Consider the following 12,356-nt stretch of genomic DNA (forward strand, 5'->3'; position numbering starts at 1 on the left):
GATTTGGAAACTGTAACTGCCTTAATATTCTATGAAGACATTTAGAGTAAAAAATACAATGGGAACAAATAATACTGTTTTAAGCACTGCATTTTTTGTACATAAATTCATGAAGCCAAAAGGACTATTAGACATTTTATCACATTGCTTACAATGAAAAGGGACAAATATATCCAAATAATGCTATACATTTTATTTTTTAAAATATTTTATTAGTTTATTTTCAGAGAGAGGAGAAAGGAGGGAAAAAGGGAGGGAAACATCTGATGTGTGAGAGAAACATCGATTAGCTGCCTCTTGCGCCCCCTACTGGGGATCCAGCCCACAACCCAGGCATGTGCCCTGACTGGGAATCGAACTGGCCACCTTTTAGTCTGTAGGCCAGTGCTCAATCCACTGCACCACACCAGCCAGGACAAAGCTATAAATTTTATAAGATGTGATATATACTTGTGCTAATACAAACCCCAGAAGCATAATGGAATTAGTGAGAGACATAGTTGAATTTGGAAGTGTCCATTTTATACATAACATTTTGTATTCATTTTGCTCTAAATGCATTAACTTTCTGAAAAGTGAACTTGATCTAAGACACAGTTAAATATGAAAAGACTCAAGTACCTTTCGTAAATGGCTTTTAATGTCATCTGATCTGGAACTCCTTCGGTCTCTTCCAAATACAGGATGAGCCACGAGGTGCGGTACGGCCACTGCTCAGTCAGGTTGATCCAGCTCGCAAGCCTGTCCCAGTTGAAACTAATCTGGTTGGCTCTCAGTAATCGCCCTGGAAGGCGCATAAGGACAGTTCAAAGTCAAGACGTCTGACGCTATGCTAAGCAAAACGCTTGGCGGATTCAGTGATGACTTAACTTTGAACCTTTGCAACCTGCCATCTAAGTCACACAGCACACGCAGACCAACTATGTCACAGCTTCTACCCCCCAAAGCTCTACTGGGAAGCTTCTGGGGCTCACACCAACCCTGGCCACTTCTAACGTCGCTCTTCACGTGATTCCCACTGGGGCTGCACCAGTCGTACGGCTCTGACTGCGTACACGCAGCGCGGTGTGTCAGGCAGCCGAGTGGCAGCCCGCAGCCACACAGTGAGGCACGGGAGCACTGGGGACAGGGTGGCCTAGATGTGCTGCTCCCTTCCGTTTCACCACGCGTGAGCGTGTGACCCTACACGTCCACTTTCAGGTGGGGCGTGCCGTGTCTGTAAAATTCGTTTACACAGCTCTTCAAAGTCCCGCCCGTCCCTGGGGTTTTCTGGGCACCAGGGCAGCGCCCTGACAGGGGCGAGCTCTCGTGGGGACAGCTGCAACCCCCACACTCCCAGGGCTGCCGCCTGCTCCCTGCCTCATCACGTCATCCCTGATTTAGCCGGGGTTCTGAACGGCAGCTAGTACTGCTTTCCGATTTTACAGGCTGTCACTTGTGCCTGGTCAACCAGTCGGTTGACGTCTGTACCGAGACCCGCTGTTCTGGCTCACACACGAATGAGCCAGCCCTGTCCCGACTGCTGATGGGTACGCTCCCCCACCCAGGCCTGCGTGCACCCCCAGGCCCGCACCCCGCGACCCCTCTGCTTATTCGAGCACACTTTCTCCTGGGAGGGGTCTGGCCTGCTGATCAGTGGCAGGGTCTTCACCTTGAACCCAAGTCGGCCTGATACGGAAGGAAGAAAGGGTTTTTAAACCCCCGTTTTAAAATGACAGCGCACAACTGGTGGCTGTCTGCTGTCATCGAAGCTGACACTGGCTTTGCGAAATGCGCTCAGCACAGAGGAAACCGCAGGTCAGCCGTGGCAACACTCGAGCACAGCGCACGCCTTGTCTCTGAGACTGAACTGCTTCGTTAACGTCAGAGCCGTTCTCTACGGAAAGACAGTGAGGAGCAAGTCACCTGTCACAGAAACAATGTTGAGCAGCCTCCTCATGGTCTGCGGGCTTATGTCACTGAACCAGTCCTCTGTCACCAGCAGCTTGGTCAGATCGAAGGACAGCTGCCGGGTGACGGTGCGCTGCATCTGCCGCCTCCGGTAGGTGTCCTGAAACAGCCACCATCGGGAGACTGAGTCGTGCTGCCTGTCTGAGGACATGGGGCGTCCTGGGGAGGCAGCCCGCTCACAGCCCCACAATGCAGTCTCAGTCTGCGGTGGAGGAGGGGGAGGCTGCAGACTGAGTGGGAGCAGCCCCCGCCCCCCGCTCCCCCCCCCAGGGAGGGGCCTCAGCGGCCTCGGCGCAGCTCAGCCGCAGTGCCACTTGCGGCTGCACCGCTAGAGGGAGCTCAGCACCTTGAAGATGGCAGGTAAGCAGAATTATACAATGAGCATTCGATTCACCTCTCCTAGGAGCTCAGGGTTTGCAGGGACCCCGAAATAACGAAGCAGAGCTCCCAGCTTAGTTTTAAGGACTAAGCATCTCTGCCTTTATTTTTTAACATGTGACAACTATCTGAAAAGCACAACTGCTCTACCCATCCTCACATCTGCATTCAATGCACTAAATTAAAGTAACTGAATCAATTAAAGGCACTTAATGGGGGAGAGGGCGAGGAATGCCGCCCAATGAGGAGGAACAGGCACGACCAGCTGCCTTCCCTTCAAAGGTCAGGGACCTCGGGAACCCCAGACTGCAAACTCTCGGGACAGAAATTCAAAGGGCAAGTCACCCCCTCTGAGTTCGCGTCATCATCTGTCACTCATAATACTAATCCTGCATCCATAATTGCATGTGGGGAGGCATAAAATCAGAATGTCACAACGTCACTGAAGACACATTTTTAAATGTAAAACATCCAAATTTATGGATCACACACTTAAACAAAAAAAACCCCCAAAACCCAAACCCCAAAACAGTGCCAATGAAGGCATGGGCTGGGACAGGAGCAACTAGCATGTCCCAGGAGGAAAGCCAGGCAGCTGGGAAGGACACACAGTCACCGTGCGGGTGCAGCAGACCATCCCTTCAGCCTGCAAACCTGGGGAGGAGGAAGCCCAACGGGAAGCCAGAGCAAGGGGCCTTCCTGCCGTGACCCGCCACCTCCCCTCATGGCTGCGGGCTGGCGGCGCCAGAGTGAGCACAGGCTCTCCTGCTGGGTGAGCCCCGAGGGGCTATGAACCCCCAGAAACTCGGGTGCCAGGGGGCGGGGGCTGGAGCGGCAGGCGGCAGGGGAGGTCGGGGCTGCCGCCTAGTTCTCGGCTGCTACGGCCGTAGGCTTGGATGCTCCCCGAGAACCGCTGAGCAGAAAGGAAAGCCAGTGACGAATGTCACTTGATGAGTCTGGCTCACAAGAGACCAAGAAGCGACACCCCCTTCGCGTCCCTCGAACGACAGCAGCACAACACGCGGTGTCTCACCCGCCGATTCAGGGCCGTCTTGCTGCCGAGCTTCGTCACCTCCCCGAGGCTGTTCTGCGAGACTCTCCTGTCGGCGTCCTCCTGGGCCCCTTCAACAACGGACCAGAGCGCCACTGTGCCGGGGCCATCACACGCCACAGCAAGAAAGAGGTGAGCCGCCAACCAAACTTGCGGAGGCGCGGGGCGGGTCACCGAGAGACACTGCGGACCCCTCCCACCCCGAAGCCCCCGCAGAGCCCCCCCTCACCTGCGGCATCCGAGCACGGAAGGTCCCCGTTGGTGGCCGCAGCGACGAGGTGCCGCCTGGCGCTGCTCAGCCCGCGGCTGTTCAGGAAGACGGGCAGGTGCACGACGTTGCGCATGTAGTCGTGCCCGTTGATGTTGGAGTCGCGCAGCACGCCGCTGAGGTTCTGGTTGACGGCCTTGATGATGATGTGCGGGTCGCTGGCAAAGACGGCGATGAAGGGGCCTTTGGAAAACAGAACCCGGACCTGCGGGGGAGGGTGCGCGTTCGAGGCACGAGTTTCACACTGCCCAGCGTGACAGCTGGTCTCCTTAAATCTGCGTCGCCTTTCGAAGACTATGTTTTCAAAAACTATTTTCCCTCAGAGTCCCATTCCACACGGAAACAGATGCTACTGACGTCTCCGTCTGGTTCTTCTGCACCCGACACGTCTTCAGCCCTGGATGGCGGCAAAGTCTCCCCGGAAAACAACGAGCCCTGCCCACCCTTCGACACACGTGGTCCGCACCAGGGGCAAGATGGGCACACGCGAGAAATGCCCGTGAACACACTCAAGGCACTGGGCACACCGGTCTCTGCCCAGTCACACACTGGTGCACACAACACACCCGCAGAGAGCCCGTGGAGGGCCCAACTGAAACGAGAACCCCCAAAGTTCTGCGGCTCCCTGCCTTCCCCCTCACGTGGGCCCTAACCATCGGCAAGGAGGAGTCGGAGGAGCCTCGAGGCGGACGGCCGTCAGTAAAGAGCTCCCCCAGCAGGCTTCGTCCTCACCCCACCAGTGAGTTAAAACTCATTCAGTCTGTCTGGGATAAGTTATTCACTCTTGCTGTGTCTCAGCATGACAATGGTTATGGTTACAAAAGAAAAATGAGCTACTCATGAAGCCACTCCCCCTAGCTGCCACGGGGACAGTCACAAGTTTCAAGATGGGGAGACGTACGGTGTCCAGCATCTGGAGCACTCTGTCCTGCTCGCAGGCGTCCAGCCCGTCAATGATGACCACCAGCCGTGTCTGGTTCTGCGTGAAGCTATCGATGGTCTTCGCCATCCTGGCCATCAACTCCACCTCGCACTTCAGGACCTGCCGGGAGAGGAGAGCCAGCCTTGAAGACACGAGGGGGCTCAGCACGCTTCCTACGGAGCCCGACGGACGTCCTCTACTGAGAAGAAGGGAGTCCAAAGTCCTCACTGCCGGCCACAGCTCCCCCTAAACCGCAGTGGGCCCATCACAATTCCCAAAGCGACTTCACATAAATGGGAGTGTTTTGCACTTAAAACAAAGCAGGCCCTGTCGCTGCCTGTTTTTTTATTAAACTGGGTTGAGTGACTTCTTTCCAAGATCACATGCTCTGAATGTCTGAAGTCCGAGACCGGAATGCAAATCTGAATGAGCCAACTGCAGGTGGCTCCCTGATGGCACATGGCCTTGACCCAGGGCGGGCGCCGCAGAGGCTGTGCTAAGTCCCTCAGATCCTGAAAGAGCGACCCCATTTTCTCTCTGGGCGGCTCAGGCTGCTCACTCTGCCAGGCTCTGGGGCAGCAGTGTCCAGCCTCATCCACCCCACGGCACACACCAACTAGTTACTCAAGTTCCGCCGTACATCACAGAATAGGTATTGTTTGGCTGACCTGACCAAAAAGAGGTGTAACTTCGATTTACACAAAAATAATAGTAATTACCTACTCTTTTTGCTCCAAAGTGACTTTTTAAAAAATCAGGTGCCTATATTTGTGTATTAAGATTTCTGGTACCAAAAATTAACCAATCAGATGCAGCCTTATTATGCAATGAAACCAGTAAGATACAACTCTATTGTACGACCTGTATGTTTGTGGTTCAAGACAGGGCTTTTCCCCTGGGTGGCTATTGTGTTGGCTGTTATTTTTTATTTGACAATCTAAGGGAAAAGAGGTCAGTGTCCCTGACCAAACAGTCAGGTCTTGCACGTTTTAAAAGTTCTTGCAGCACACCAGCTGAAAATCACTGCTCTGGAGGAACCTACATTGTTAGGTAGGAATTACCACCTATGAAGTAACCAGTCTGCTAACTCTCTGACATCTTAAGAAGTCTATTCTATAAAAGCACGTGCTTGTTCTAACTTCTCCCACTTCGGATACGCATTTCCACAGGAAACACCTGGACACTTAGCACGTGCACACCCCCAAGCCCAAACGCCCGCAGGCAGCCGCGGGCGCCCTCGCAGCACAGCCGCCCCCCACAGCCACCAAGCGCTTACTTTCATGAACCCCTCACTTTTCAGCTTGTGCAGCTTGGAGGCAGCACTATGAAGGCGTTTCCTTTGAGAATTCAGGAGGGAGTCCAGCACCCGCCACCAGGTTCGGCAGTTCAGCACGAAGGCCAAGCCCACAACGGACGCGACGGATATGAGGACAGCATTCACGGTCAGATGCTTCGGGTCGACCCTGAAGATGGCCAGCAGGGTGACCCCAGCAATAATGCAGCCGAGGACGAACAGGAAGATGACGAAAGACGGGAGACAGCACGTCTTCTTCCACCTCTTCTTACCTGCGGCACAACAGACGGCCTCACCAGTCACTGACCTCCAAACACCCAAGAAACCCGAGTACTGCAGGGACAGTGCAGGACGGATCTGAGGTTTGCAGGGCACCCTGAGCCCCTACACACACACAGAGGAGGGGGAGGGGGAGAGGGAGGAAGTCCTACCCTGCGTATCTTCAGTCTTGAATACTCGAAAGAGCCTGGTTGCCAAAAAGCCGAACTCCCGCTCACAAGCATCGGAGAGGGTGGCGATCATCTCGGCCATGGACGTCTCCCCCCCCACACTGGACAGCCGGTTGTAGTCGGTGAACAGGAACCTGGGAGGGAGAGATGTTCCTCAGCCCACTGCGGACACCGCGGCCACACCCATCACTTACCCTGTGCTTCCTTCCATCTCATTCCAAGTACTGCATTTAAAATTCAGAGAAGGGAAAATAACTTGAAATTAGGTATCTTCCCCTTCTAATAGCTTACACATTTTTCTTTGGAAAGACAACAAAAAAGTCATGTGTAGCACAGTACTTCTGACCAAAGGCGGAGAGGAAAAAGGTTACGGCAGAGTCTAGGAAGGAGTCAGACATCTCAGCAGACCTCACGATACAACCGGAAGGTGGTGCCCCAAGCCCCGGCCAGGTGGCTCGGTTGGTCCCGTGCACCACAAGGCTGCAGACTCGACCCCTGGCCAGGGCGTGTACGGGAGGGGACTGATGCTTCTCTCTCCCCGTCCCTAAAATCCATAAATACACCCTCAGGTGAGGACTGGAAGAAAACGAAGCTGCTCCCGTCAAGGGGCCCGCTCACCGCACAGGCAGAGCCTTGGTGGTCTGCTCCGGCAGCTCGGGCGGGTTCACGAACATCAGTTTGAGGAGCAGCTCCAAGTAGCCGACGTGCCTGGCCAGCGTGGTGCTGAGGACCCAGGCCCAGTTCCAGCGCTCTCCTTCTCTTCGGCCACCGAAGTAGATGACAACTGGGACGCGCAGGTAGAGAAAGCGGACAGAACAAGCATCAGTCAAGCAGCCTCCCCTCTCCCAACAAGCACCAAGCATGACCAGCAGGTTTGCACTCGCATTCACGTCCTGCACTATTTCCGGACCACACCTGAGGAAGTCCCTCCGATCGTTAACCTCCACCAATACAGAGAAGGCAGGTGAAAACCGGAAAGGCAACAGACTCAAACACGACGTAAGAAAGACGGAAACATCGCCCGGTTCAGATTCCAGCGTCAATACATCGGACTTCACCACTACTTACAGCGGCTGAAACGACCAGTTCCTCCAAGCCTCAATCTATTTCCTTTCTTACAACTGAAGACAGGAATCACGTATATACGTATACATACAGAGGCACATTTTTTACTTTGCTTTTAAATAACAACTACAGAGCTCTGCTTCCACACTAACAAGGAGAACACTAGTTTTAAAGCTACCCCAGCAGGTCTGTGGGCGTGTTCCTCTAGGCCAACTTATAAAACAGCAAAATGATCAATTTTCTAACCTCATTATAAAAACACAGGTTTTGGAAGACAGATATAGATAATCTCCTAAGTAAAACAACGACTCTTGGAAAAACATAAAAGGCAAAGACTTACTAAAAAATATGTACAGGAGCGCCAAGAAGCTCAGGGACACGGCTACTCCGAGGTTCGGGTCAACGGTGAAGGCGAACAGTAGCCCGAGCCCACCACAGAGCATCAGCGTCAGGAACACGATCAGCCACGAGAACTGAAAAAGAGGCTCGATCTGCTGCCCCGCGAAAGTCTTCATCTCGTCTGGAGAGAAACAGCGGGGAAGCATCACTCCCAGTTTAGGCAACAGGGCCCCCAACTCCATCTGAAAGCTCCTCATTTGAATACGACCAGTTACCGGGCCCTGACTACATCCTGGATGAAACCAAGACCTCCTGTGACCGAGGCCAGAGGCCCATTCCCCAGCAGCACCTGCCTGGCCAACCCGCTCCCCTGATTCCTGTGCAAGAGACACAGAACCCCTCTCCGGGAGTTCCCGCCGGTGGAGGCTCTGTTGACGTTCGTTTGTCGAGGTTTGCCCCACACGAGCAGCAAGGTACCGTCTCTGCGCGGACACCGGAAATCATGACCGTGCTGTGTCCTCACCGCACCCCCCGCCTCGCCACACTGTGCCCTCCAACCACACTGGGGAACCACAGCTCTTGCGGGTGGGTGTCGAGCCCAGGTGAGCCTCAAACAAGTCATTCTCTCTGCGAAACCTGGTAGACACTCTGCGGGCAGTGCTGGAGCCCGTCCCTGAGGAACGAGTGAGGTCTTGCCGGGCAAAGACGTGGGTGTCGGGAGGCGGGAAGGGGAGCCGTCTAGGGAGCTGCTGACACAGGGACCAGCCCAGGAAGAGCGTCTGGTCCGTCTGCAAGAGCGAGCAGCATGAAGTGGGCACGGGCGGTGCAGGCAGGCGCAGCCACGCACGCTGTCAGTGCACGAGGGCGCTGGACGTGGGGACCACAGCGGCACAGGCAGAAACTGCCACCACGGGGTTAATGGGTCAGAATACAGTGGGCCTTTGTCTCAGAAGGAGAACTTAAATGAGTGGGAGGACCGACGAGCCCTAAGACTTTCAACTTGGCGCACCGTGTAACACACGGGCCCATACACGGAATTCACAGAACACGAACCCACCAGACTGCAAACGGTGCCTTACCCTCCAGCTTCTTGAGCAGGAAGGACTTCCCGCTCCCCCACTGGGCGTAGAGCCCCACACAAATGGGCGGCTGCATGGTGGGCTCACTGAGGATGTCCGCCAGGGCGCTGCTGTACAGGTCATAGCCCAGCATGTCCCCATCCGTCTCCGTAGGGGACAAGTGTCCTGGGGTCAAAGGGAGAGGTCAATTCTCATCTACTGTTTAATCAGAGAAAAAACTTATTGTAGGTGGTTAGACCTGTGTAAAAACAGGTTCCGACAGTCTTAAATACCACACGTTACAGAATTTGAGACACCTACTGACATCAATGATAAGATACAATTCAATTTCAGAGATGCTGAAATGTGGAATAAGGTACATTTTAGAAGCAATACAATATGACTAAAACAGAAAGCAGTCCACAGGAACAAATTCAATATGTATAACAGCCACATAAACAAACCTACAAAAAAGTTACTGAAGCCTGGCTGGTGTAGCTCAGTGGATTGAGCGTGGGCCTGCGAACCATACAATCGCGGTTCGATTCCCAGTCAGGGCACATGCCTGGGTTGCAGGCCAGTTCCCGGTTCCCGGCAGGGGACGCATGAGAGGCAACCATACATTGACATCTGTCTGTCTGTCTCTCTCTCTCTCCTTCCCTTCCCCTCTAATATAAATAAATAAAATCTTTAAAAAAAAAAGTTACTGAAGATCACGGTTAATCCAAGAAGAGGAGACACCCCATGGTTCCGGGCAGAAAGGCTCAAGCTCATCAGTTCTCCCCCAATTAACCTATCACTTTAAGGCAATTCCAATTTAAAAAAAACAGAGACTGTTTTGAAAAACTGAAAAGTAAAAACATGTAAGAGTAGCTAAGAAAAAGTTTAAAGACTACCAAAAAGTAGTTGTCCATAAAGCTACAATAACTAAAGCACCATAGAACTCACACAGGATATGAGCATATGTACATTTCAAATCAGCAGAAAAAGTATGAATTAGTAAGTGGTATTGAAAAGTTAATTCATTTTTAAAAAAATAAAATTACTACTCCATACATATCATACCTTATATAATGAAGTAAGTTTCTAAAACATTAAAAAACTACATGTAAAACCATAAAAATACTAGGAGAAAAACTTCTTTAAAAAAGATTTTATTTATTTTTAGAGAGAGGGGAAGGGAGAGAGGGGGAGAGAGAGGAGAGAAACATCAGCATGTGGCTGCCTCTCATGTGCCCCCTACTGGGCACCTGGCCCACGACCCAGGCATGTGCCCTGACTGGGAATCAAACCGGCGACCCTTTGGTTTGTAGGCTGGCACTCCATCCATTGAACCACACCAGCCAGGGCAGAATAAACTTTTTTAATCTTTCCTTGGAAAAAGCCTTTCTCAACAGAATACTAAAGTCAGAACTGCAGGAAAAGGGTGACAAACTAGAAAGAAACACATAGTTTTGGGACAGGGAACAAAAACAAATCACCATAAACACAGAACAAGCTGGGGCAGGGATGAGACAGGCACGCTAGATCTAGGGTCAGTATCCGCAACACACAAAGACCCTTAAATCCATTTTTAAAAAAATATTATTTATTTATTTATCTTTAGAGGGGAAGGGAAGGAGAGAAGGAGAGAAATATCAATGTATGGTTGCCTCTTGTGAGTCCCCTGCTGGGAACTGGCCTGCAACCCAGTCATGTGCCCTGACTGGGAATCGAACCGCAATCATGTGGTTCACAGGCCCGTGCTCAATCCACTGAGCTATACCAGCCAGGGCTAAATCCATTTTTAAAAATACTAAAAACTCAAGAAACACATTGGCTAAGGACACAAAGAGGAAAACGGCAAAAAACACAAACACCAGGGACACAGGAAAGGACGGCACCCTCACAACAACTGTCCTGTGCAACTGGGCCCCCCTTATGGCCTGGCGAGCAGGCGGCAGAGGACAGGGCTCCACCTGTGGCCGAGGAAGGAGGCAGTGCTCCAGCCACTTGGGAAAGTCTATCAAAGCTGCGAACACGCACTGCCCGGCCAGCTCTACTCGGGGAGTTTGTTCTAAGAGAATAAGCCTAAAATAAGAGTTACTGGACAAGTGCACAAAGATGTTCACTGCAGCGCCAGTTTTAACAGCACAAACCAAATATTCATCAATGGAGACCTGAATGCACTATTAAAAAACTACAAATGAAAAATTATACCATTAAAATACGGCTCAGTTCATTATTAAAATCTTTTATAATATGGTATGACCTGATTTTTTTAACGTTATAGATACAGCATAAAATAATTTTAGAAACGCAGAAAAAGTTGGCAGGGTCATTCAAACCATCACGAACTAGGTGACAGGGGAGATTTGTGCTATTGATACTGTCCTTGTGTCTTTGTCCCTGAAACTGAATGAGTACGTGTAACTATAATTCAAAATACTTTAGAAGGATCCTCTCTGCAGACAATGCGCAGTGAGATGCTAAGCGGGGAGGTGGCGGGATTCTACTGCTGCCCGTTGGTCCCTTTGCTGGATGTGTTGGTGACACGTCTCTTCTTTAGTTCAATAAAAACTGCTCTACCAGAGTTTCTCCGTACATCAGAAGCCCCCACGCGAGTGCTTATATTCTCACACGCATTTCTACCCATCAACAACCACCTTAGCACAGCAGTCAAGGCGTAAACTACGTATTCCAGAGGACACAGGGGTAACAGACAGGGCCCCGAGGGACTGGGGCTCAGGCAGGAGAAGTTCTGAAAGGACCAGGATGACAAGCCATATACAGTAAGTATTAGCACAGAAAGCACACACACAACCGCTCCAGCGTCCAACCAGGCAGAACCTGTCGCTGTGGAAGCAGCAGCGACAGGAGCCGTGGGGAGAGGTGTGAACAGGGAGCGCACACTCGTGGGGACGGGGACGGGGGACAGGGCGCAGCAGGCGGCCCAGCGCCAGAAAAGGCGGAGAAGGCCGGTGCTTGGCCATGCTCAGAACCCAGGGCACGCTGTGACCGAACCGAAAGCACAGAGTCCAGCTGGGAGAATGGTGGCAGAAAGAGTTTCGGAAACATGGGCTGGGTCTTTAGGTCTTAGCCGCTGCCTGGTCCCTCCCAGCGCACTGCACGGAGAAAGCCACAGCGCGACGCCGAAGAGCTCGGACAGCAGGGGCACCGCCCAGTCAAACGGCAACTTCCCCAACTTCTGTAATTGCCGGTGACGGGGCAGGTGCGGAATTGCTGCTGCCTCCACATGTTTCGCAGACACTCATTTTCTTAGAGCTCGGTCAGGAACAAAACCCAACACTTACTGGCTCCGAATATCTGGGTGAGAATGCTTTTCTGATGGCTGCAGTCGATGTTGTAGGGCGTCTCGCCCGCTTTGTTGGGCCTGTAAAGCAGCCTTCCGTCTTTGGGGTTCCGTAAAAGGAGCTCTGCCAGCTTCCGACTCCTCCCCCGGATGGCGATGTGCAAGGGCGTGTCCCCTTTCTGTAAGACAGGGGCAGGCAACTCGGACCTCCGCATTTTTAAAGGTGGAACATGCAGAGGAACGGCTGTCCCGTTTCTGTGAAAGACCTGAAAATCGGAACCCCCCACATT

General features: G+C 52.4%; 1 protein-coding gene across 4 annotated transcripts in view; it reads right to left on the bottom strand.

The window, feature by feature from the left end:
• Nucleotides 1–12,356, bottom strand: part of KIDINS220 (kinase D interacting substrate 220) — a 76,311-nt gene that overhangs the window by 38,505 nt on the left and 25,450 nt on the right. For all 4 annotated transcript variants that reach the window (XM_037048680.1, XM_037048678.1, XM_037048679.1 and 1 more), the window contains exons 12-22: nucleotides 12,068–12,245; nucleotides 8,796–8,960; nucleotides 7,718–7,897; nucleotides 6,931–7,096; nucleotides 6,295–6,446; nucleotides 5,846–6,135; nucleotides 4,549–4,689; nucleotides 3,609–3,852; nucleotides 3,362–3,450; nucleotides 1,906–2,050; nucleotides 622–784 (exon numbers count right to left, since the gene is read on the bottom strand). In XM_037048680.1, coding sequence (XP_036904575.1) covers nucleotides 622–784; nucleotides 1,906–2,050; nucleotides 3,362–3,450; nucleotides 3,609–3,852; nucleotides 4,549–4,689; nucleotides 5,846–6,135; nucleotides 6,295–6,446; nucleotides 6,931–7,096; nucleotides 7,718–7,897; nucleotides 8,796–8,960; nucleotides 12,068–12,245 — 1,913 coding nt within the window. The remainder of the gene's footprint in view (nucleotides 1–621; nucleotides 785–1,905; nucleotides 2,051–3,361; nucleotides 3,451–3,608; nucleotides 3,853–4,548; nucleotides 4,690–5,845; nucleotides 6,136–6,294; nucleotides 6,447–6,930; nucleotides 7,097–7,717; nucleotides 7,898–8,795; nucleotides 8,961–12,067; nucleotides 12,246–12,356) is intronic.

Source organism: Sturnira hondurensis, unplaced genomic scaffold (assembly GCF_014824575.4).
Source record: "Sturnira hondurensis isolate 20B ecotype Veracruz unplaced genomic scaffold, ASM1482457v3 Scaffold0006413, whole genome shotgun sequence".
In the NCBI taxonomy this organism is placed as follows: Eukaryota; Metazoa; Chordata; class Mammalia; order Chiroptera; family Phyllostomidae; genus Sturnira; species Sturnira hondurensis.